This window comes from Ursus maritimus, unplaced genomic scaffold, assembly GCF_017311325.1.
Source record: "Ursus maritimus isolate PB19 unplaced genomic scaffold, ASM1731132v1 scaffold_22, whole genome shotgun sequence".
NCBI classification, from domain to species: domain Eukaryota; kingdom Metazoa; phylum Chordata; class Mammalia; order Carnivora; family Ursidae; genus Ursus; species Ursus maritimus.
This window is the reverse complement of record NW_024424675.1, coordinates 545630-569963: the sequence shown is the minus strand read 5'-3', so window position 1 is coordinate 569963 and position 24334 is coordinate 545630. Positions and strand designations below refer to the sequence as shown.

At 42.9% G+C, this 24334-nt stretch overlaps 2 protein-coding genes across 2 annotated transcripts in view; both read left to right on the top strand.

The window, feature by feature from the left end:
* The window catches only part of LOC121104643 (synapse differentiation-inducing gene protein 1-like), an 82147-nt gene extending 80944 nt beyond the window's left edge, over positions 1-1203 (top strand). Inside the window, exon 3 of the mRNA XM_040638652.1 lies at positions 1186-1203. Within this exon, the coding sequence (XP_040494586.1) occupies positions 1186-1203 (18 nt within the window). The remainder of the gene's footprint in view (positions 1-1185) is intronic.
* The window catches only part of LOC103676217 (synapse differentiation-inducing gene protein 1), a 114652-nt gene continuing 91507 nt past the window's right edge, over positions 1190-24334 (top strand). Inside the window, exon 1 of the mRNA XM_008705390.2 lies at positions 1190-1745. Within this exon, the coding sequence (XP_008703612.2) occupies positions 1266-1745 (480 nt within the window). The 5' untranslated portion in view covers positions 1190-1265. The remainder of the gene's footprint in view (positions 1746-24334) is intronic.

Sequence of the window (24334 nt, the reverse complement as noted above, 5' to 3'; positions counted from 1 at the left end):
CTTGTCTTTTTGATACTAGCTATTCTGACTGGTATGAGGTCACCTTGGTTTTGATTTGCATTTCCCTAATGATCAGTGATGTTGGTCATCTTTCGTGTGTCTGCTTGCCATCTGTATGTCTTCTTTGAAAAATGTGTATTTAGGTCCTCTGCCCATTTTTTAATCAGATTTTTTAATAAAATTTTGTTTTGTTTTGTTTGGCATTGAGTTGTGTAAGTTCTTCATATATTTTGGATATTAACCTCTTATCAGATACATATTTTTATCAGATATATCATTTGCAAGTATCTTCTCCCATTCAGTAGATTGTCTTTTTATTTGTTGGTGGTTTCCTTTGCTGTGTAAGGAAATGCATTATCTCCAAAATCTTAACCTTTGGTATCTTTTTCTTTCTCCTCTTCCTTTTTTTTGAACATTCAAAACCCTAGAAAAGTATGTGATCTAGGGAGAAACCATTTAGAAGGCTTTCTAATTGTACCCTATGTGATGTTTCTCTAAGTTGAGTACCATTAAGGCAGGGGAATTTCTAGTTCAATTCCTGGGACGATGTTGGAAGACCAGTAGACATGTGTGAATATTGAGCTAATGTTAATACATAGATTAGAATGTACATGTGAGTTTTTCCATACTTTGAGAATTTTGTCTATATACAGAACTAATGGTGTGGGTTTTCTTGTCATTTATCTTCTAAATCTATGTGGGACATTATTTTCAACCTTTTCTTCCTTGGGTGTATGTTTTCTGCTCAAATGAATAGCCATGGACCTGGGAAGAGTCCATTACAGATTTACAGCCTATTTTCCCTGTGGACTGGCCCAATGCTAATGTGATTGGATTTACTCATGGGTTTCAAGATGTTTGCTGGCAATCACAGGTTTCTCTAGAGCTGCAGTGGTTCCAATTTCTGCAGTCTCCTTTATTTGGAAGCAAAGACTTTATAGGGATATGAGTAATCAATTTCTGGCTTTCTCTGACTGGCTGCCCTGATAGAGCCTTTTAAAAATTGGTAGAATAGGTAGGACTAGAATATCTAGATATCACCTGCACCGCCCCCCCCCCACCGCCGCGCGCACAGCTTCTGTGCAAATCGGCTGACTAGTGCACGCTGAAACAGCAAGGGTCTGTGTGATTAGCTTTTTTTCAGGTGTGATTTTCTTGTCTCATCTCTGTTTCCTCCTCCTCTAGGAGAAATGGGTCCCATGAGGCAAATTTGACCCTGAAGTGCGGCCCGCCAGCCTGACGCCCAGTTGGGGAGGGAGAACACCATGGATGGCATAATTGAACAGAAGAGCATGTTGGTGCACAGTAAAATCAGTGATGCTGGCAAGAGGAATGGCTTAATTAACACAAGAAACTTCATGGCCGAGAGCAGAGATGGCCTGGTGTCTGTTTACCCAGCGCCACAGTACCAGAGCTGCCGAGTGGTGGGCAGCACAGCACCAGCCAGCCTGGATGGCAGCAGGAAAGAGCCGGTCCAGCAACTGCTGGACCCCAACACACTTCAGCAGTCTGTGGAGTCCCATTTCCGACCCAACATCATCCTCTACTCAGAGGGCGTGCTGCGCTCTTGGGGGGACGGTGTGGCTGCCGACTGTTGCGAGACCACCTTCATTGAGGACCGGTCGCCCACCAAAGAGAGTCTGGAGTACCCTGATGGAAAGTTCATTGACCTCTCAGCTGATGACATCAAAATCCACACCCTCTCCTATGACGTGGAGGAGGAGGAGGAATTCCAGGAGCTGGAGGTCAGAGGATGTGTTTATCATGAGCTTTTGCAAATGGGACATGGGGATCGGGTGGGGACTCATGAGTGCCTGGCAAAAGTTAGGGAATACAACTAGTGTGCAAAAATGTAGAGAAACTGAAGCATTGTTAAATATCCATTGGAGATTGAGTGGAGAAAGACTAGATGACCAAAACTGAGTAAGGTCTTCAGCGGGGATGCTGGCAGAGACGACCCAAGGTAATGGCTGTGAGAATGGGGCTACCGGTGGACTAAATGGTTGCCAGCACCAGAAGTCAGTTGGGGATTCCTGCTAACTTAGGAGTGAGAGGGGTCATTGACAAAAGTGATCAAGGTGAGAGGGGGGCACTTGGTCCTAGGGCCACACGAGGCTGGAAAGACATGTGTGGGGACAATTTGAGAAGAGTTTTTGCTACCACAAGCAGTTTCCTTGATTTGGCATTCCAAAGTTTCTACTAAGGAATCCTTGGTATAGCTAAACCTCCTGGAAGAAATAGTAGGAATGCTAGCCTAAAGGGAAGATGAATTGAGTTGTTACAAGAGTCAATTCTTCAGTAGACTGGAGGGCAGGTAAGGGCATTTGGATTACATGCTTTGAAACGTGCACATTGGACATGGTATAACACAACACAGCAGCCAAGGAAACCAGAAGCATCAGGCCTGGAGGTGCAGTGAGAACCAGAAGCAGCTGGAAAGAGATGGTTTTAATCAGAAAGGAAATTCAGAAATGGGAAATGTTTTGTAGCAGTTCCTGTGATTGGAGCCATGAAAACCAATTGGCAGGGAGTCCAGAGAAGTCAAGTTGTAGGAGAGGCCATCAGAGCAGACTTTCACACCCTCTGGTGACACCTGTTAAGGGGAACAGGATAGTGTCAGCTCTGGCAATGCCAAAGTTTTTAGAAAACTGCGAGAAGTACTTTGGCTTCCATTCACAAGCCTCTGTCACGTGTCCACTCTTTTCCAAGGCCTGAGGGTATTGCTAAACGCAAAAGTATAAATGTCGTTTGACTTGCATGAAGTTCAGGAAGCAAATACACAAAAATGCAAATTTCACAAAACACAGGAGTTAGACGGTGGAGTACCAGTCCTGCTCTGAGAGCATCTAAAGGGGGAGGAGATGGGACTCCAAGTATAATGTGGGGGGTCAGGAGTCATCACAGAGGAAGCACCCCCTGCACTACATCTTGAGGAGGAGAACCAGACTGTGAGCAAAAAGGCTCATGGGGAGGTTGTGGGGGAACTCTGGTCCAAGGCGACATCATGAGCAGATAAAGCACAGAGGCATCCAGCCTCGGTCTGCAGGGAACAGTAACTGATTGCAGTTGCTAAGACCTAGGGATGGTGAAGTCGGGGGAGACAGGACCGTAACTGAGGACCATACCAGCCTTCTAAGGGAGGCTGGAATTTAGGCGAGGTCACAAACCCAGATGCCTACAAAAGAAAGGACAGATAACAACATCAAGAAGAAACCCTATATTGAGGGGAGTGGCCTGAGACTGGAGAGTCCAGGCCCACCCTCAGCTATAGGGGTACTGCTTGCTGCATCTCATATGCCATACTGCTAGACACCTTGATGGGTGTCATGGTGTGGAAACCTCTGAGGGGTTTCAGGCAGGAGAGCTGGGGTCAGATTTGAGTTTTCAGAAGCTGTTATGGCTGCAGAATAAGACAGTGGGGCAGAGTAGGGAGATGGGGGGGGGGCATAGGGCTAGGACCAAACTGCATTCACAGAGCCTATTGGGACCTGTCATAAGAGATGGTGAGAAAGAGAATCAAGACAGCAGTAGAAGTGAAGAAAAACTTAAAAAGTGAAGTTTGCCGTTGTGCAGAGATGATGGGAAGGAAAGGGTCAGGACTGTCCTGTGCAGAGATTTCCCTAAGCTTTCAAATGGTCAAACTGGTCAGTGGAGGATTTTCATCTTTGTTAGGAATATTTGGAAAATAAGTTCCAATATATAATATCCATCAGAATTTAAAAGTTTGGGATAGTTACTAGATTGAAAATGTAAAAGAAATTCGTGAATGTTTCCATCATCACTTTGTCACTTGTGTGGGCTTCATTCCTCCTTCCCTCTCCTTATATCCATCAACTTAAGGTCCATATCCTTGAATAACTACATTCCACCAGGGTAGGTGAGGATGAACAGGTGAGTAACACATCTTCTTAGTCCTTAGTCTACTTCCATTCTGTGACTTCATAATGAACTACACTAAAAGGAATCGTATTCCTTTTTCTTTAAGACTTGCTTGGGCTTCAGATTGAGCTTGCAAATAAATACAGCTGTAATTTAAATGCAAGTGTTCTTTTCAGAGTAGGTCTTAATCCACATTTTTGGCAATCAATTACCGAATCCATTTTTTTGCAACATTTTCGCATAATGACCTCAGCCAGTAGATGTGGCTTTTGGAACTCTGCAGAGGACCAGAACCCACTTAGAGACAATCTTTTACATTAAATGCTAGGAGGTGGGTGGCTGGTGCAACAGGCTTTTCTACCTGGTCTCTCCAAGGCTTTGACAGGTAGTGCAGGTTTCTGGGGAAGTGAGCTCTGCCACCCAGTTTGTTTCCCTGTCCTGGCAACAGTAGCAATAGCCCATCAGAAAGAGTTAACTTTAGTGATACAGCAGCTGGAATCTTTACTCATGGTTATAATGCCTACTGTGTATTAATATGTTTATAGTCATCTCTGACTACAATGGTAAGGTAGAACATGTTGGCATTTATACCTTAGCCAGAAAGGGCACACCCAATGACATTGGTGGAACAAGTTGTTCAGAAGTTGGGCTGTCTCATATGAGACTGGTTGGCAAACACAGACCAAGAAAGGGCTCTTTGCACAGGCTCTGAGGGGAAGGAATCAAGACACATTATGGCTGCTGTCACTCCTTCAGTACTGTTTAATACAGCCATGGAGGATTCCAGGGGGTCCTTCAAAATGGTTGACTTGGTCCATTAGGAATTCTGTAAAAAACAGATATTTTCTCAGCAACATTCTTATGGTGTATGCATGGCAGTCTGTCTTTATGAAGAAAAACTAATGAGGAGCTAGAAGTGTGTATGCAGCAACTGTTCTAAGGTTTATTGTTTTTCCATTCCATGAACTAATAAAGGGACCTATATCAGTTAGCATTTGCTGCATAACAAATACCCTAAAACTTAATGGCTTAACACAACTATTTATTTAGGTCATGATTCTTAGGGTCAACAACTGGAATGGGTCTCAGCGGGATGGTTCTTGCTCTGCTAGTCTCACTCGGGTTCCCTCACTAGTCTGTAGGCAGCTGCTGCTCAGCTCTGCAGCTGTACTTGGAATGCTGTCTGGCCACTGGCTGAGACGACAGAGGTGGCTGGACCACATGTGTCTAACCATCCAACAAGTCACTCCGTCACATGGCAGTCATGCTAGAGATTCCAGGAGCAGCAAGAGAGGGTGAGTCCCAGCATCCAAGGCCTTTCCAAAACTTTGCTTGTATAATGCATGTTATTGTCTTATTGGCCAAAGAAAGATACATGGCTAAGCCCAAAGTCAGTGTGGGAGGGACTTTTTAGGTTGACAGTATAGGAAAGTGCCAACAAATTGGGTACCAATTATTGTAGTCTACCACAGAGCAAAAACGTTTGGCCTATTTGATATATATATATATTTTAAGATCATCTAATTGAACAGAGTGACAGCAGCCATAGTTATTTTGTGACTTAAACAGAAAACACCGTAGATATTGATCTGGAGCTCTTCCCAGAAGGCAGTACTACTTCAGACAAAACAACAACAAAAAATAAGAATTTAACTTCTCTGGGAATTCTATAGCTTCATTAGGTCTATAGCAAATTGATACTGTTTCCTAAAAGTTGGAATTTTCAGAAAGCCATTGTGCGGGTGAAGAGCAGGGGTCCTTGTCACTAGAGTCCCTGCGTACCAGACAACCTGCCTCTTACCTGTCCCCTTACCACTCTACCTGGAGAGATTCATCCCTGGCATTTATAAGGAAGATGTCCCCAGTCCAAAGAGGTGTGCTCACCTGATGCATATTTCTGCAAGAACATGTGTTTTTGGTTGGCCCTCAAGATTGTATTAATGTGAGTAGGTTCTATAGCTAATTTCAAGAATCTTTATGGAAAGGCCTCGAAATTGAGATTTGCCCTGCTCTACCCAAGAGGAAGCTGCTGGTCATGTTGAATTATTGGGGCTCTGAATTAGATAGGGAGATCTCAGGGAGCCTCTGAGGGATTGCGGGAGCACCAAGGTGGCTCCTCTTCATACGGTCCCACTGCACTCAGTGTAACGGCCTCCCTGGGGGCGGGGGTCTCTCAGGCCATTCTGGGTGCATGATTTTGGGCCTGGTGCTCCACAGCCCCCAGGGCCTCCTCCCTGGTGTGTGTCCACTGCTTCATCCAGTGCCCAGACCACAGCTAAAACTGCACTTTCAGGAATACCAACAGCAGGAAACCACTTCTCCTTTTCACACAGAGAAACTCAAACAGAGATTTCAGGCTCTGGTAATAAAGCAGTTCTATGAAATAGAAAATTTGAATTTGAAGCTATGAAATAATGTAGGTGAAGTTCATGGCTAGAGAAGCCTAATAGCCCCCCTGCTGTTAGAGATGCTTATCAAATGTTGAAAGGCCAATTATTACCCACTTATTTGTAATAGTGCAACCCCTTCAGGATCCTAGAGCACATGGAATGTCATCACTTAGAAACAGTGCCCAAGGTGGTGGGGAAGCCTTTTCTTCACCACAGGAAGGAAGGGGATGGTAGGCACCTACTGATGGAGCATGTGTCTGTGCCAGGCCCTCCGTGCACCCTTTGTCACGTAACCCACAGCAGCGCTGGGCCACAGGTGCTGGTCCCGCCTCACCCTGTGCACAAGGACACTGAAGCTTGGGAGGTATCCAAGGTCACACAGTTGGCTGTGCTGGCAGCCCTTGGAACTGAAACATGCTGACTTCAGACTCTTGCCTCCTAATGGTAATGCTGTACCTCCTACGTTAGGGGTGGGGGGGATATGTGTTACAGTAAGCTGCTGTTTCAGAGTCCACAGGTAAAGCATGAGGAGGTAGAGCTGGGGTGGTCACAGACTCACTGCCATGATCCTGTTATTGGCCTTCCCAAGACTAGGAGTCTGCCCTCCTGTTACACACTTGACGCCTGTTAGGAGAGACAGAATTTCACAACTGCGGTATAACACTGACATGTGCCCCTTTCATAAATATAAACAAAGAGGGAGGACTCAACAAACACTTGAAGCAAATTCAAAAGTGTGAATGAGACAAAGCAACAAAAATAGAAAAGTTGACCCAGAGGAACAGAAAGAATTCAGAAAATGACCGACAACATTATAGAAAATGTTTTTGTCTCCCTTGAGAGATTTGGGGCAGGGGGATTTGGGGTTGATTTTCCTTGTTTGCCTCATTGCACTGGCTGGAACCTCAAATATGGTGTTGAAGGGAAATAGTGAGCAGCAGGCATCCCTTCCATCACAACTTTGTTGAACAATTTGGTCTTTTTTTTAATAAAAAAAACATTGTTTAATTTTGACAAATGCTTCTTCTCTATTTAAATTATCGTATGGGGGTTTTTCTTTTGTCCTTTATTCTGTTAATATGATCTATTACATTAACTGATTTTCAGATATTAAGGTCTCCTCACTTTGGGGGATAAATCCCCCTTGGTCATGATATATACTCCTCTTTAAATATTGCTGGATTTGATTTACTAATCATTTGTTAAGAATTTTTATTTTTGTGTCCATGAGTGATATTAGTCTGTGGTTCTTTTCCTGTGGTATCTCTTCCTGGCTTTGGTATCAGGGTAATACTGGCCTTACAGAATGAGTTAGAAAGTGCTCCCTTTCCTGTTTTCAGAAAGATTCTGCATAGTATTGTTTTTGCTTTTGTTTTTAATATTTATTGAAGTCATCAATGAAGACATCTGGCCTTGGCTGTTCTGTGTGGGAAGAGTTTTGATTACGGATCTGCTCTGATTTCTTTATTGTTTTAAATCTATTGTTTTAAAGAAAATCTTAAGATTTTCCTTTCTTCTTGACTCAAGTTTATTGATTTGTGTCATTCTAGGAATTTTTCCATTTTATCCAATTATGTAATTTACTGGTATACAGTTGTTCATAATATTCCATTTAAATCTTTTTATTTTCTATATGGTTGGTGGTATCTCCTCTTTCATGCCTACTTTTGGTAATTCAAGGTTTTCTGTTACTTCTTTGGTCTGTCTAGCTGAAGGTTCATAAATTTTGTTGATCTTTTCAAGTAGCTGACTGCTGATTTTATTGATTGTTCTCTTGCTTTTCAGTTTTCCATTTCATTGATTTTCACTCAGATATTTATGATACCTTCTCTGTTTCCTTTGGGTTAAATTTGCCCTTTTTTAGTTTCTTTACATGAGGCTTAGTTACTGACTTGAGATTTTTTTTTCCTTCATAATATATATGTTTAAAGCTATAACTTTCTCTCAAACACTGTTTTAAATACAAATTTTGATGTGTTGTTTTCATTTTTAATTTAGTTCAAAAATTTTCTAATATCCATTATGATTTCTTATTTTACTAATGGGTTATTTGTAAAAGTATTGTTTAATTTTTCAAATATTCAGAGGTGTCCCCATGTTTTTTATTATTTACTCATTTAATTTCATGTGGTTGAAGAACATAGCTTGTATAATTTCTCTCTTAAATTTATTGAGACTTGGTACGGGGCCTAACAGATAATATATTCTGGGAAATGTGCCATGCACACTTGTGAGAGAATGTATTTTGTCATTGTGTGAAGTATTCCATAAACGTTTGTTAGGTCAAGTTAGCTGATGGTGTTGTTCATGTCTTTTGTCCTTGCTGTTTATTTGACTAATTAATCCATTGATTTTGTCAGTTGTGCTTTATGTATTCTGGGGCTCCACTGGTAGGTGCATGCACATTTGTTATTTTTTTAAAGACTTATTAATTTATTTTAGAAGGAGAAAGAGAGAGACAGCAGGGGGAAGGGCAGAGGGAAAGAATCTTGAAGCAGGACTCCCTGCTAAGTGCAGAGCCAGGAAAGGGACTCAGTCTCATGATCCATGAGGTCACAATTTCAGCTGAAACCAAGAGTCAGATGCTTAACTGAGTGAGCCACCCAGGTCCCCCTATTATTATTATATCTTGCTAAAGTGTTGACCATTTTATCATCATACAATGTTCCTCTTTATGTCTAATAGTATTTCTTGTCTTCAGGTCAATTTTGTGTGACACTAATATAGCTACTCCCACTCCCTTATTATTACTGTTTGTGTGATACATCTTTTTCCATCTCTTTGCTTAGAATTTACTTTTGTCTCAGAATTTAAAGTATATCTCTTATAGGAAGCATGTAGTTTATCTTGTTTTCTTCTTTTTTTATTGTCTTACAGTCTGTCATTTGATCGGAATATTTAGTCCATTTGCACAAAATGTCATTTTTATATGATTGAATTTCTGTCTGCCATTTTGATTTTTGTTTTCTACTTGTTTCTTGGATTTGTTGTTGTTTTCTTTTTTCCTCTTACTGACTTTTCAGTGTTAGCCACCATGTCAGCCAGGGATGTGAAGAGAGCTTACTAAGCCCCTCTGTGGTTCTCTCATTTCCAGGAGCTTCCTGTTAAATTCCTGGATTGTCCTCCACTCTGCCATTTGACCCAACCGGTACTATAGCCATAGGTTGGGAGAGCTGTAGGCTTTTCTCAGTCATAGCTGGGAATGGGTTTTCCACTCTACTTCCAATCAATTAAGCACCTTCCAACAATGAAGTGACTAGTTACTGTGGCTAGCCCCACCTTAGCAGAAATCCTGCGTGGGCCAAGCATGGAGGCCAAGCACAGACCCCCACTATAATTACTCAGATTTCACCGGTGGTTAGTAAGTAAATACTTTTCAAATACTATTGGCCTTTGGTCAATGTTGAGAGCCTTTATAAGGCCGTATTGACAATTTTTTCCAGTTGTTTCTAGAAGACAAGATACGTCCACCCCCTGCCAGGATATTGCCTGAAGTTCTAGACGTGCATTTTCCAGCATCGCTAGATTCAGACAAAGAATATGTTCAAATGTCCACAGATGTCTTGCAGTTAGGTTAAGAATTTTAATCAAATTAATTATCTTTAAATAATATGACATACATTTGCTTATAGCATTAGAAAATTAAATTATCATTTTCCTCCCTTGGGACAGTCTGTAATTAAATATATTTAGATATTTCCGTTTCTTTTGAATCCACCTGTGGATCACTTACACAAAGGAGTAGTTTTATCTCCTTATAGTCAGAACTCATTTTGTGTTGCCCAAACTGCAGCAACCACCTTATTCTCCAAAAGGGCACTGTATGAATAAGTTTGACTCGTCTAGAAATTAAATTTACTTTCATGAAATATTTTCCACTAGTGAGGGCATTCTAAATACAATTTCCAAAGAAAAGTCTAAAAATATTTTGTGAAATATAAATGTGATTGGCATAATTGTATGCCATTTATTGTTTCAATTTTCTGAATCAAGGATAACTCATTTAAATGTGGAATTCAAGAAATGTTTCTTAAAAAATAAAAATCAATCTCTTATGTTCTCATCTAATATATTCTATCTTATATATCAATAAAAGGCATTGGAGTGTGTAATTATAGCCGTTAGATGGGAAGAGAATCTCCCCAGATAATAAATCTATCTGTCATAATAATACAAGCTGATCATTTTTCATATTCCTCTGAAATAGTTTTCAATACATAAAAGGGTGGGGGCATCAAACCGAATTTCTATGTCAAATAAATAAAAGCCTTTTTTAATTTTTCAAATTTGTGCTGACCGGATTTCTTGACTGGGACTTCTGAGCCACGAGTCACAATTGTGGGTGAGGAGGGGCCTGTCATATCTACAGCTGCCTTAATGAAGGGAATCAGTGCCAGAGAACTGGGATCTTCTGTCATTGTAAGACGGTATTTCTTGTAATGAAATCAGCTTTGATATATTTACGTGTAGCTGTGGGCTAAATGCTTTCTAACATGGGTAAATGTAGTCTGAATACCAGCAAAGAGAAGACTCAAGCTTCTGATGAATTTCTGCCATACTCCATTTTGAACAAATACCAGAAGAATGTTTATTCTAAACCCAATTGTATTTTAATAAAGTTTCCCCAAGCTTAGCTGAAGGGCCACTTATCTCTGGTAATACTCATTTGAATGAAATCCCATACAGACAGGATCCTTTAGAGATCCATGTAATGTAGATTTGCAGAATAGTTTATGAAAACATTTCTTCTTCAGGCCTCCACTAACTTCGACATTCTGGTGACTCTTTAATAAGTGTGTAAAGCAGACTTCCTCGGTGATTAGCCTTGAGACCTTGGGGGTACCGTGTAACCCTGATCAATGCTGATAGACATCATCTCCTTCTTACCATATCATAATACCATAAGAAAAAGAAAGTAATGACAAGCGTTAAAGTTTGTTAGAAGAGATGTATCCTTTGCATTCGAAGTTTCAGTGATGAGAACGTGCTGAGAAGCAGGGACCTTACATGCAGCACAGCTCAGCATCCATGAATCATGCTACCAGGAAGCAATGACAGATACAGCATTAAAATCTGAGATGAGCCCAACTTTTACTTGAACCCATATTGTTCATTTTTTTCCTCCAGCAAACCATTCCAGTGCTTCCTAAAAATAGAAGGAAAAAAAATCACACAAGTGAGACAGGTGGTCTGGAATGCATCAGCAATGTTCATGTGTAGAAAGAAAACTATAACGTGGCAGGTCTCCGGCCCCTCAGTGTGCTGGGATTTTTTCAGTGCGATTTCCATGACAAGAGGCATTTTGTGGGTTCAAGGAGCTGTTCCTGTTCAGTCATCACAAGGGTGAGGAAGGGTCTGTCCTCATGGAGGAAGAACAAGCACAGCCGTCTTCAGTGGAACCAGTTACCGTAGTGCACGTGGCCTGTGCTTTATGCACATGGAGGAGACAGAGAGGGAAGAAAGGAAGAAGGAGGTCTTCACTGTGGGAAGTGTGCTGAGTGATCCTTGCCAGGCTCATCTTTCTTACTCGTGAGTGGAGGGAAGCAGACTAATGCCACCTTGGCTGTCCTGAAAGTTGGCGCTGGCTGAAGGTCTCCGAAGAAAAGATCTTTCTCCTAGGTGATAAAAATTGCATGATATACTGTGAACCTGTCACCAGAGAAATGCTAGATTATGTTAGGATATATAACCTCTGTCCAGTTTTTAAGAAATGCATCAACAAAATAAGAGGCATATACTGTTGTGCAGCAATGTTAATTGAAAACGTCCCCTTCGTAGGGTTAATCTGAGTCTTCAGTAAGTTTTCACATTGAGCCTCAAGAGTACCTGTGAGCAGAATGTAAGCCAGCTTACAGTGGACAGTGGACAGTGGACTGTGGTGTCACATGTCCGAGGACAAGTAACTAGGATCTCCTGCTTGGGAAGTTGAGGGCTACTAGGGGACATTGTGGAATCTATGCCATCATAAAACAAGTGGAATGTGTGCAGTCAGAGAACATTCCTCACAGTTAAGAAAAATATATGTAGACATAGAATACATTGCTTGAAATCTTACAACCTTAAACAAGATATTATCCATTGAGGTCTGGACTGTGAAATATAGATTCAAGAATGAGTTAGCAGAGATAGAGGTGTTTCGGGGAGGCTTGCTGGTGGAAGGGTTAGGTCAAGAGGGGGTGGGCCATCTGTAAACTGAAGTCAGATCCCAGAGGATAGCCCTCTTTCTAGCAACCTGTCCTTGTTGTGCTGGCTGGGTACAATCTGGATGTGTTTCAATATGGTAGATTGCAGGGAATTTTACTCCGATGCTTCTTCTAGAAAATAGAGGAAAAATCAAGCCTTTGGATAGATTCATCAATCACTGAGCCTCCTTTTCTAGGACTTTTGCTTTTATCTCTTTTAAACTATTGCTAGGTAGCAGATCACTCAGAGTTCAATAAAATACAGACTCCCTGCGGGCCTTCAGGGAGGCCATGAGCAGCGCTCCTCTCCCAAGGCCTCCACACCCCTTGCTCCCTTCCCACCACCTCCAGCCTCAGGGCCCTCCTTCAATCTTTCAACCACCAGATGGGCTTCTGCAGCCATTCCTGATGCCTGGAATTTTCTTTCCCTTGCCCTTCACTGGCCTGGCTTCTTCTCAGCATCTATGTTGCAGTTTAGTTCATTATCCGTTTGCTTACTGTTTTATTTTCTGTCTTCTTTGCCACAGCTGTCTTAGGTTGAGTTGACCAGAAACAGACAGCAATATGAGGACTCATGACCAAGTGACTGACTAAGGAAATGCTCTTGGGGAAGACAAGCCAGCCAGCTGGGAGAGCCAGCCTGGGAGGGGAGTTTCAGGCTAAGTGCTACTGTGGGGGCCCCAGGCTGGCCCTGGGAGACCTGAGTATGAGTCATGGACTGATGGTCTGGGGACCACTTCTCCCACAGGGGCTGTAGGTGAGTGGTTTGCAGCCTCCAGGGTGAGGAACAGAGGCATAAACTCCTGCATATGTCTCTAGTGCTTAGCCCACAGCTCTACAGGGTAGACATGTAATTAGTGTTTGTGCTCACTAATTTATTAATGAAAAAGTGAATCTATCAGAGGGAGGAGAATTCCAAGATCAATTTCATAAGATTTTTTTTTTCATAGAAATGAAGCCAAATTGTGTGAACACCCAAGCTCCTTGAGAGTTTTCTTGGCAAGAATTTTATATGACCTTGACTTTGTTTGATACGTTCTTTACAAAGTCACCCGTATCAAGTGCAAGAAGCAGAAATAGAAGGGGGGGCCTCCTGGCGCACAGTGAGCTGGCTGCAGTAGCATCAGCAAATCTTCCTGTCTTGGGACTGCTGGGTAGTGGTGCATGTGAAACTGCTCCCAGGCAACGTTCAGCACTGTGTTGCAACACAAGAGCAGATTGTGTTTTTCACAAACCACAAAAACAAAGACAGGCTCCCAATAAGGAATAAGGAGGAAGCATGACATGAAGAATATTATAAATGACACACCGTTGGAGTTTCATTAAAAAAAGAAATCCCACAGTGATTTTACCCGGATAGCTCTTACTCTGTGGGCTGTAGAGTAGGAAGAAGCAACACAAAAGCTGGATAAACCAAAAGGCAGTAGGGGCCCAGACATCACCCAACCTCTCCCAGGCCTGCCCTCAGTCCAGAGCCCTACCCTCAGCTCACATCCATGTGCTCCCTAGCTTTTAAACCCAGTGATTCGGAGGTCACACCTCAAACCAATTAAATCACAATCTCTGGCATAAATATTTTTCATAGAGCCCTACAAGTGGCTGTAATTTAAGCCCCAGCAGTGCGATACAGCGTTCGTATGTTTGTATATACCACAATCTTAATCAGACCAGCTGTTCTTGGACACCCTATCCTGTGAACTGTGGGCCGGTTCCAAGTAGATTTGGAGGCAGGCAGCAACCCTGGCACAGATTCCCTAAGGTGGGTTCCACGGAACACTCACCTGGGAAACAGAAAGGGTGTGGCAACCCTTGGAAACTCCTGATACTCCCTACAAAGTTATAGCCCTACAAGTCCTATCCGTCAGTTTTGACTGAGTCAAAATTCACATGGCTGACTCTAATTTAGTGATCCCTGGGTTAATTTGACCCTGAGCCTTTTGGTTTTCAGAACACCATTTATTTTGGCCTCTTGAACCAGTGTGCCACAGCACACACTAGCCCAGCTGTTCCCCAGCCAATTGGTACCACACCAGGAGAGCTGCGTGACAGCCAAGTGCCTGCGACAGCCGTTCTGGGCCCTGTCATGAGGACCTGCATCATGGTGCGGGATGAAGTCAGTGCAGACAAGACCCAGAAGGCCACTGTCACCTGGAGAGACTCCGTCTCGAAACAAAATGAGCAAAATGAAGGAGAAGCTCATGGAGCCTGAGCATTCTGGAGGAAGGATGGAATCTGAACTCGAACAGAGAACAAGGGGAGAGGCTCTTAGTTGATGGCACTGGTGTTGCCGCTGTTTGTCTGCCCAAGTGGAGGCTGGACAGAAAGCCAAGGAGCTTCGGCAGAAAGCTGGGGAGTGTCCCAGCTGGGGGACTCCTTGGTGCTCCACACTGGAGAGTCTCTCCCAGGGGAGGAGCCGTCCCTGGGGACTAATCGTCCACACGCCTCTCCAAAGCCTCGTCAGCTTGAGCGTGCAAAAGAATCACCTCCTGAACGTGAAGGCCTTGCTAAGGTGCAGGCTCAGGCAGTCCAGGGTGGGGCCTGGGAGTCTGCATTTCTAACATCTCCTAGTCAATGCTGCTGCTGCCCCTGGACCACACTCAGCAGCAAGGACAGAGAGCTTCCCTGACCAGTGACCCAGATGGCTTCTCCTAATCCCCTTACAGTCAGAGAACGTTCAAGATCAACCCTTACTGGAGATATTTTCCATCTTTAGAGATAGATCTACCCCTTACACACCCTTCTGGAAGCCCAGGGATCCATGTCTGTCTTCTTCTAAGATGGCCTCTCACACCCTTCACCATCCCCGTGAAGGCTGCCGGGCCCTGGACAGAACACCCCCAGTGTCTCCACTCTTCATCTTAGGACAGTATTCTACCCTCCTGGCCATCTGGATCACTCTGAATCCCTCTTGAAATGAACCAAAAAATGGATAATCCAGAAGTGATCTGACATGTGTGAAGCCGACTGGAACCCACCCCCCACCTCTCCTTCTGGATACTTCCCTCCTTGGAACACCTCCCCAGTCTGCGGCCTCTGAGCTCTGCCAGGGCCTTGTGCCTATCTGGGCAGGATCTACCTCCCTCACTGCCATCTTCTGCCTCCCACCGCTGCTCTTTCCACAATGGGGGAGGGCCCCTCACACAGCTTGACACTCAGCCTCCATGATAAGGTATTGGGCATAACTGGGGATGGGATCCTTTACACCGTATCTCCTCTGCATGCTTCTAAAAATGCCATCCACTGGTCCAGTTTTATGGAAGAAGTAGATGAGAACCTTGCACAGCGGCTTCTGGAGGTTCAAGCTTTAGCTTTGCTTCAGGCATTGACCTGGAAGAAATAAATGTGCTCCTAAAAGGGACTTACACAGCTCTCTTTGCTTTGCTAGCAGATTGGGCCATATTATTCCAGCTGGAATTGTCCCTTTTAACAGCCCCGTCTGTCTGTTGTTAGCATGCACTGGGGAAGAGGTGTGAGTATCAGGCTCCTAGGACTGAATGCCCTCGGGAGGCTGTCTCTTTACCAGGCCAACCGCTGATCTGTCTATTTTGATGTCCTTCTCATTGCACCTGGAATCACTCTGGCTGGCAGGACTTCAGTATTCGGGAGTCCCACGATAAAGTGATAGGACTGTGAGGAGGGTTTGGAAAGAGCCAGCTGCCCAACAAAGGAGAGGGACATGTCATCCCAGTCATCTCTGTGGATCTGGAAGCAGCAGAAAGGGTTTTTAAAACATGATAAAATTAAAAATTCCTGTACTGAGGTGCCTGGGTGGCTCATTCGGTTAAGTATCCAGCTCTTGGTTTTGGCTCAGGTCCTGATCTCAGGCTCTGTGCTCAGTGGGGAGTCTGCTTAAGACTCTCTCTCCCTTTCCCTCTGCCCCTCCCTCCCTCCTTCCTGTTCTCTGTCTCTAAAGTAAATAAATCTTTAAAAAAATTCCTGTAGTTCCATAAACACTCAAAATGTGCTAAAGATAAAACGTAGTCATAGTATTTGTTGTATCAGTGAGGGGTAGTCTCCAGGCTGGGGATGAAACAAGACAGTGGGTACCACTCTTTTTGTAATCCTCTTTCAGAAGATTGACTGCAGCTTAAACTGGTTCAGTTGAACCAATGGTGTGGTCCTGGACCTAGTGGTAACACTTCTCCTTAGAAGTTTCAGGAGTCCGGGCTCCTGGGTGGGTCAGTCGGTTAAGCATCTGCCTTCAGCTCAGGTCATGATCCCAGGGTCCTGGGATCAAGTCCCGCATCGAGCTCCCTGCTCAGCGGGGAGCCTGTTTCTCCCTCTGCCTGTCACTCCCCCGCCTGTGTGCGCTCTCTCTCTTTTTGTCAAATAAAATATTTAATAAAAAAAAGAAGTGTTAAGAGTCACCACTGCTTGATAAATTGGAGTTCTCTGAGATCTGTAAAGACCCAAGAAACTGTGGCAGGCTGGGGGTTCCTGCACAGCAGGATTAATATCTGCTAGCTCATCACAAAATCTACTTATAAAAACTGTCTCACCTCCTATCAGGAGACAAAAAATGTGCATGTCATGCAAGAACTAACCTGGTGAAAGAGAATTTGGGCACTTCTTGGTACCAGAAATATTAATTCTGGAATGTCTACAAACTGACAGTTTTCCCCTCTCCTTACCCTTAACTTTTTAAGGATATTTATGTTTGGACCATATGAGGAGAATTTCTATATGGAGCAAAAAAAAGGCAAGAAGAAATGAGTCAATACTCAGGTAGTATATGGAAGGAAGAGTGACTTACATCCTGTGTGCTTCCATCCCTGGTGTTTTCACTAGTTTGATCAGGAAGATGTGGTTCCCCTATTTTACAGATCATGAATTTGAGGTTCCAAATAGTGGTTTTCCATCTTGGCTGCATATTAGAATCACATATAAAACTTACAATCACATATAAAATACTTATAAAATCCCTGATGCTTAGAACTTCAGAGGTCCCAAGCATCAGGAATCTTGAAGCCCTTAAGTGAGCCCCTAAGGACAGGCAAACTCCAGGACATTGATGATTTGCCCAAGGTCACACAGCTAGGAGAGACAGACCAAACTTGAAGTCTAAATCTGGTACTTTTTCTATTCTACCGTAATAACTAACTTAAATTATCTAAATCAGAAGCAGAAACCCCAGTTTTCTATTTTTCTATTTCAATTTTTATCAGTTTTACTCTGGAAAACAAATATTGAACCTCAGTTGGTGACTTGCATGCTGCAGTGTTCAGGGGGAGTATACTGATGTCTGCAACTTACTTTGAAATGCATCCAAACAAAGGTTAGATGAAGTGATGCATGGATAGAAGAATGAACAAATTGGTAAATGTATCATAAAGTCAGTATAGTAGCAATCCTAATAGAATCTGAGTGATGGATGTGTGCATTCTCTATATACTTATTTTCACTGTCATATACATTTTATCTGTTGGAGTGCATGTTGATGCAAGGAATAAGAAAGCTGTTGTCTCCGCACCATTTACTCACTAATCCACTTTTAACCTTTTGTTTCACAATTATCATACACCAATCCCAGTGTCATATTTCATTTCTGGAGTTTGTGTTGACAGGCCAATGTGTTTTCATGGTTGAGTTAATTTACTGCACGAATGGTGGCAACATTGCTCTGAAAAAGAAATGGCTGTCACATTAATATTTAAATGTAAAATGTGTAAGTCTAGCAGGTTTAGAGGAAAACATAGGAAATCTCTTTAACCTAGAGTTAGGTGAAGACTTTTTAGATGTGAAATTAGAAGCACAATCCCCAAGGGAAAGGATAGATACATTTGACTTCATCAAAATTAGAAATGTACCCTGAAAAAAAGATGGTTTAAATAATGAAAAGACAAGCTGAGGACTGCAAGAAAAATATTTGCAAATCACATGTCTGACAAAGAATGTGTATGCAGAGTATATTTAAAAACTCTCTAAACTCAGAAGTAGGAAATCAAACAATCTAACTTCTAAAAGGGCAAAAGATTTGAACAGACACTTCATCAAATAGGGGTATGCAGATGGCAGGTAAGCACACAAAAACGTTCAGCATCGTTAGCCATCGGGGACACACAGACTCAAAGCATGATTAGATGGCAGGGCACACCTGTTAGAATGGCTGACATACAAGCCACGGACACTACCAAGTGCTGGGGAGGATGAAGCAATGAACTCACATTCCTCTCTGGTAGAGATGCAGAAGGGTACAGCCATGCTGGAAAAGTTTGTCATTTTCTTGTAAAGTTACACAAGTATCATATGGTACCATGATCCCACTCCTGGGTATTTGCTCTAAAGAAATGAAAAGTTAGGCCCGCACAGAAACCTATATGTGTTCATCATAGCATTTATTTGTAATAACCAAAACCTGGAAACTAATGTCCTCCAGTGGGTGAATGGATGAGCTTCATTCACGGATGCTGGCACTACCTTATCACACAATATTACTCAGGAATAAAAGGAATGCATCACTGATACGCCCAGGTATTGTGCTGAGCAGAAAAGGTAAGCCTCTAATGGTGGCGTACTGTCTGATTCCATTGCTCTGACGTTCTCCAAAAGACAAAAGTGTAGCAACAGGCAGCAGCTCTGTGGTTGTCAGGAGTTGAGGTTGGAGGAAGGAAGGTAACTATAAAAAGGCAGCAATAACAAGAAGGAGTTTTTTGGAGGTGATGGGACCTTCCTTACATCCTGTTTGTTGCCGTGGTTACATAATCTACACATGCAACAAACTCATAGGCCTATAGACAACAAGCAACGGAAGGCATAGCTAAGCTATGAGATCCACTTTAGGTCTCTGGTTTAGCCTTGCTCCCGTGTCAACGTCCTGGTTTTGATCATGTGCTGCACTTATGTAAGAGGCACTGTAGCGTATGTGGGAACTCTCTGTTCTATCTTTGCAATTTCTACAGGAACTCTGTTCTATTTCTGAAACTTTTATGTGAGTCTAAAATTGTTTCAATTGCATACACACTGAAATAGTTTATACATATATACACATATATACACGTATACATATTGTATGAGGTCATCTTTAATGAATTTTAACATTCTCTCTATAGGTTTCAGAAACTAAAAATACAACTTAGATACATGCTTTCCTTTCAGTAAAGCATAATATTTTAGAACAGTAAAGAAAATGGAGGAATTGGTGATTTTTTTTCTAAATGGCTGATATCTGATTACCTGGAACACCCCAGTCAGTCCCTTGACATGTAGCCCCAGGTTTACTATAATTGGATTTAAATAGAAGCAAACTTTGATTTTTAAAATATTCTAATTCTTACAAACTAGGGAGCCCACATGGGCCATAGGTGCTCCCAGATATGGGGTTATGGTCCATGGGCCCTCAGTGAGCTAAGAGACACCAGGCAGATGGCTTCTGTAATCACGTAAATGCAAGATTCTCCCACATCTCATGTTTCGGGAAGTTGTCTTTTTTCATTGTAGAGATGGAAGATGGGGATTCAGGGGTCTCACAGCACAGAGGGCTGGTGACTTTGGCCAGTGCCTGAACTCTGAGAGGACAGAAGAGACATTGAACAAGTCAGGTGGGGGATCCACATTCTACCCATCCTGGAGCAAGACGGGCATGGCTGTCACTCAAGCAAAAGAGGTTTCTGGTACCCTGGGGTAGAGAACAGGGCTGGGCAGGGTAGGGGGACCAGAGATGACCAGTGATCTCTTAAAAGAGGGGGCACTCTGGTGTTCGCCTACACCCCTCCCACAGCATCTAGAATAATCCCTTACTAGAGACTTACAGACTATTTGCCGGGTTGAGGAATAGTTGTGGATGGATGATGTCACATTCCCCCAGGCTTGCCCTTTATGCCTAGGAGGACTCACGTTCTGCCAGGCTCCTCTGGCTCCTAGCCTGCACCTCCTCACCCTCCCCAGCCTGAAATTTCATCCATTGTTTTTCTCTGAGCTCCTAAAGTTGGGGCATCCTGTGAATAGCATCACTGTGGGCACTAACGAGCCATCCTCTGCCAGACTCCCCCAGGAGCCTTTTGCTACCTTGGGCCCTGGCAGTGGCACTCACTTGCCCTGTCCTGTGCGATGATACCTCTGACTGTGCGTGATGCCCATGCTTTATTCTGGAAGCCCCCTTGGGCTTGTTTACCTCAGCCAGAGCTCTCTGAGGTGTTTTATGTGCCGCGCTCCTGTGGGCAGGTGTGTGATACGAAAACGCCACTAAGGAGCTTCTCTGTGGAAACATGAAAAGGACAAGCTCGATGGAATACCAAATTGCAGTGTAAAATGAATCATTCATGTTTCATGAAAAAAGTGAATTCAATATTTCTTTCATTTTTTCCCATAATGCTCACAGTGTTTCCATTAAAGCATAACCAAAAAAAGAAAACAATGTACGCAATGCATAAACCCCAAAGGGAAAAAAATCAATTTAAAGTATAATTTTCCCCTCCTAAAATGGCATAGGTAGGAAAGATTTTTTTTTTTACTTTTTATTTTTGAAACAATTTTAGACATACAGAAAAGTTGCAAGACCAGTATAAGAACTCCTCTATGTTTGTCACCCTGCTCTCTTCAGTCTCAATAGTTCACCATATTTCCTTCATCATTCTTTCTATCCATATACAGATGACCCTTGAACAACACAGAGGGTAGGGCACTGACCCCACATCATCGCAAATTTACATATAGCTTTTGACTCCCCCAAAACCTAACTACTAACAGCCTGCTGTTGACCAGAAGCCTCACCGGTAACAGAAACAACACGTACTTTGAGTGTTGTATGTATTATATACTGTATTCTTACAATAAAGTAAGCTAGAGAAAAACCTTACTAGGAAAATCATAAGAAAAAATATATTTTACAGTACGGTATTTATTGAAAAAAAGTTCACCTATTTGACTCACATAGGTTTTTTTGTTTTTTTTGTGCATTTTTAAATTTAAATTCAATTAGCCAACATATGGTACATCATTAGTTTCAGATGTAGTGTTCAATAATTCATCAGTTACATATAACACCCAGTGCTCATCACATCACATGCCCTCCTTAATGCCCAGCACCCAATTTCCTCATCCCCCCACCCACTTCCCCTCCAGCAATCCTCAGTTTGTTTCAGTAGTTAAGAGTCTCTCATGTTTGTCTCCCTCTCTGATGACTTCCCATTCAGTTTTCCCTCCCTTCTCCTATGATCCTCTGCACTGTTTCTTATTTTCCACATATGAGTGAAACCATATGATAATTGTCTTTCTCTGCTTGACTTATTTCACTCAGCATAATACCCTCCAGTTCCATCCACATCAATGTAAATGGTAAGTATTCATCCTTTCTGAGGGCTGAGTAATATTCCGTTGTATATATGAACCACATCTTTAACCATTCATTTGTCAATGGACATCTCAGCTCCTTTCACAGTTTGGCTATTTGTCCCACACAGTTTTTGATCTCCTGCATTTTTGGCAAGACCCCACAGAAGTGAGGCCATGCCCTTCCTGGCACAGGGCATCAGGAGGCCCATGGTGTCAGTGTGACACATAACTTTGGTCACCTGTTGATGATGGTGCTAGCCAAGTTTCTCACTGTCAAGAGATGGTGTTTCTTTGCAATCAATCAGTATCTTGTAGGGAGGTACTATGAGACTATGGGGACATCCTATGTCCCACTCGTTACTCACTTACTGGTTTTAGCATTCTCCTATAATTAGTAATCCCGTAGTTCCTTCTGTATTTATTAGTTGGCATTCCACTGTGAAACAGTTTTTTCTTCTCCCATATTTATTGTTTCCCTCATTTAGAACTTTATTTCAGGCTGGGTCATCGATTCTTATTTTATTCAGTGGGTTACTATTCCATTTATTTACACTATTTATTGTGTATTTATTATGATGCTTACTTTGTCATGTACTCGACAGCCCTTTCAATTTGGCTTCTGTGCCCTTTTGATGTAACTCATCAGTCCTTAATCATCTTCATCATTATTTCCTAGTACAACAGGCTGATTTAGATGTATCTTGTATGTTGGCAATCCTAGCCCTGAAATCAGCCATTTCTCCAAAGAACCCTGGCTGCTTTTATTGGCGAACCAACGTCTGGGAGCTAAGTCTGCTCACTGCCCCTGGGAGGGGGATCTCTGTTTCCAGGCACTCGTGGCAGACTGAGCTGGGAAATACTTATGTGCAGATATTACATAAACGTATCTATATAACTGCGTGTTATCGGTAGATGGAAACAGATACCCTCAGTTCCAGTCCGGTCAGCTCACAGTGGTGCCCTTCATGCTGTTTTAAGCTTCATTGTATTCCGTGGTGTGGATGTATCACAGATTATGTGAACACTCTCCTTTGAATGAGCGTTTAAGTCATTTCCAGTAGTTTGCAATTACTTATAATGCTGCGGCAAATAACCTCACACATATGTATTTTCATATTATTGGAGGTAAATCTTCAGGATAAATTCCTAGAAGTGGGATTACAGGTCCAGAAATAAACATATATTTGGGGCGCCTGGGTAGCGCAGTCGTTAAAGCGTCTGCCGTCGGCTCAGGGTGTGATCCCGGCGTACCGGGATCGAGTCCCACATCGGGCTCCTCTGCTATGAGCCTGCTTCTTCCTCTCCCACTCCCCCTGCTGTGTTCCCTCTCTCGCTGGCTGTCTCTCTGTCACATAAATAAATAAAATCTTTTTTTTTTTTTTAAAGATTTTTTTTATTTATTTATTTGACGGATAACCGCTGTGCCACCCAGGCGCCCCACATAAATAAATAAAATCTTTAAAAAATATATATATATATATATTTAATTGTGTTATATTGACAAATATGCTTTGTAAGTTTACACCAATTTGCATCCCAATCAGCCTGTTTCCCCACAGCCTAATAATAACCTTGATTGTGCTTTATAATTTTTGACAACTCGATAGCTGAAAAATGGTGTCTCGGTGTTGTTTTCCTTGTTCTTTCTGGGAGTGAGGTTGAGCATGATTCCACCTGGACCAGGGTGAGGCGGGCAGAGTGCCCAGGCCATGAAACTCAGGAGGTGCTCCGTCTCAGATGCTGGCCATGCGCATGAGGGACTCTGAGTGAGGAGCACCACGGTGGCACGGGAGCTGGGCCAGGAATTCAGTCCTAGTCCCCGTCTTTACCCTCAAACCAGTCCAGATCCACCTTGCTACAACTACTTGGACTTTCCATCTGAAAACAGTGAGGAATTGGGTGGATCATGTTTTGCATTCCTCAAACGTTAATGTAGACGGGAAGCAACAAAATCTAAAAAGGACAATCATCACCTTATGCAATGATGTATGTAGCTTTTCTGTGCAGAAAATCACACATGCGACTAGCACAGATTAGAAGCAGGGATGAACCTTTAGGAACTGGGTCAGCAGTTAATGATAACTAGACATGCTAGGGCTGGTTTATAGTTGTAAACTAACCCTCTGGGTTAGCCATAAAAGACTAGGTTCCTGTTTATTTCTTGATATAGAATAAGCCCTAGTTTTCTCAAGCAGTGAAAAGTGGCCAGTACTCTGCATGGTCTGGCTACGAGCACCTCTCTGCTCCCACTTCACACCATTTTCTCTCTCACTGTGTAGAGCCTTGTGTGTGTCCAGTGCTCCTGACCCAGGGGCTTTGCCCATGCTGCCCCCCAGGTCCTTAACTGAGCAAGGGGCCTTCAGATGGGAATCTCAATTTCTTTCTTTCTTTCTTTCTTTCTTTCTTTCTTTCTTTCTTTCTTTCTTTCTTTTTAGATTTTATTTATTTATTTGACAGAGAGAAAGAAAGCCAGCAGAGAGGGAACACAAGCAGGGGGTGTGGGAGAGGAGGAAGCAGGCTCCCCGCAGAGCAGGGAGCCCGATGCGGGACTCGATCCCAGGACCCTGGGATCATGATCTGAGCCGAAGGCAGATGCTTAATGACTGAGCCACC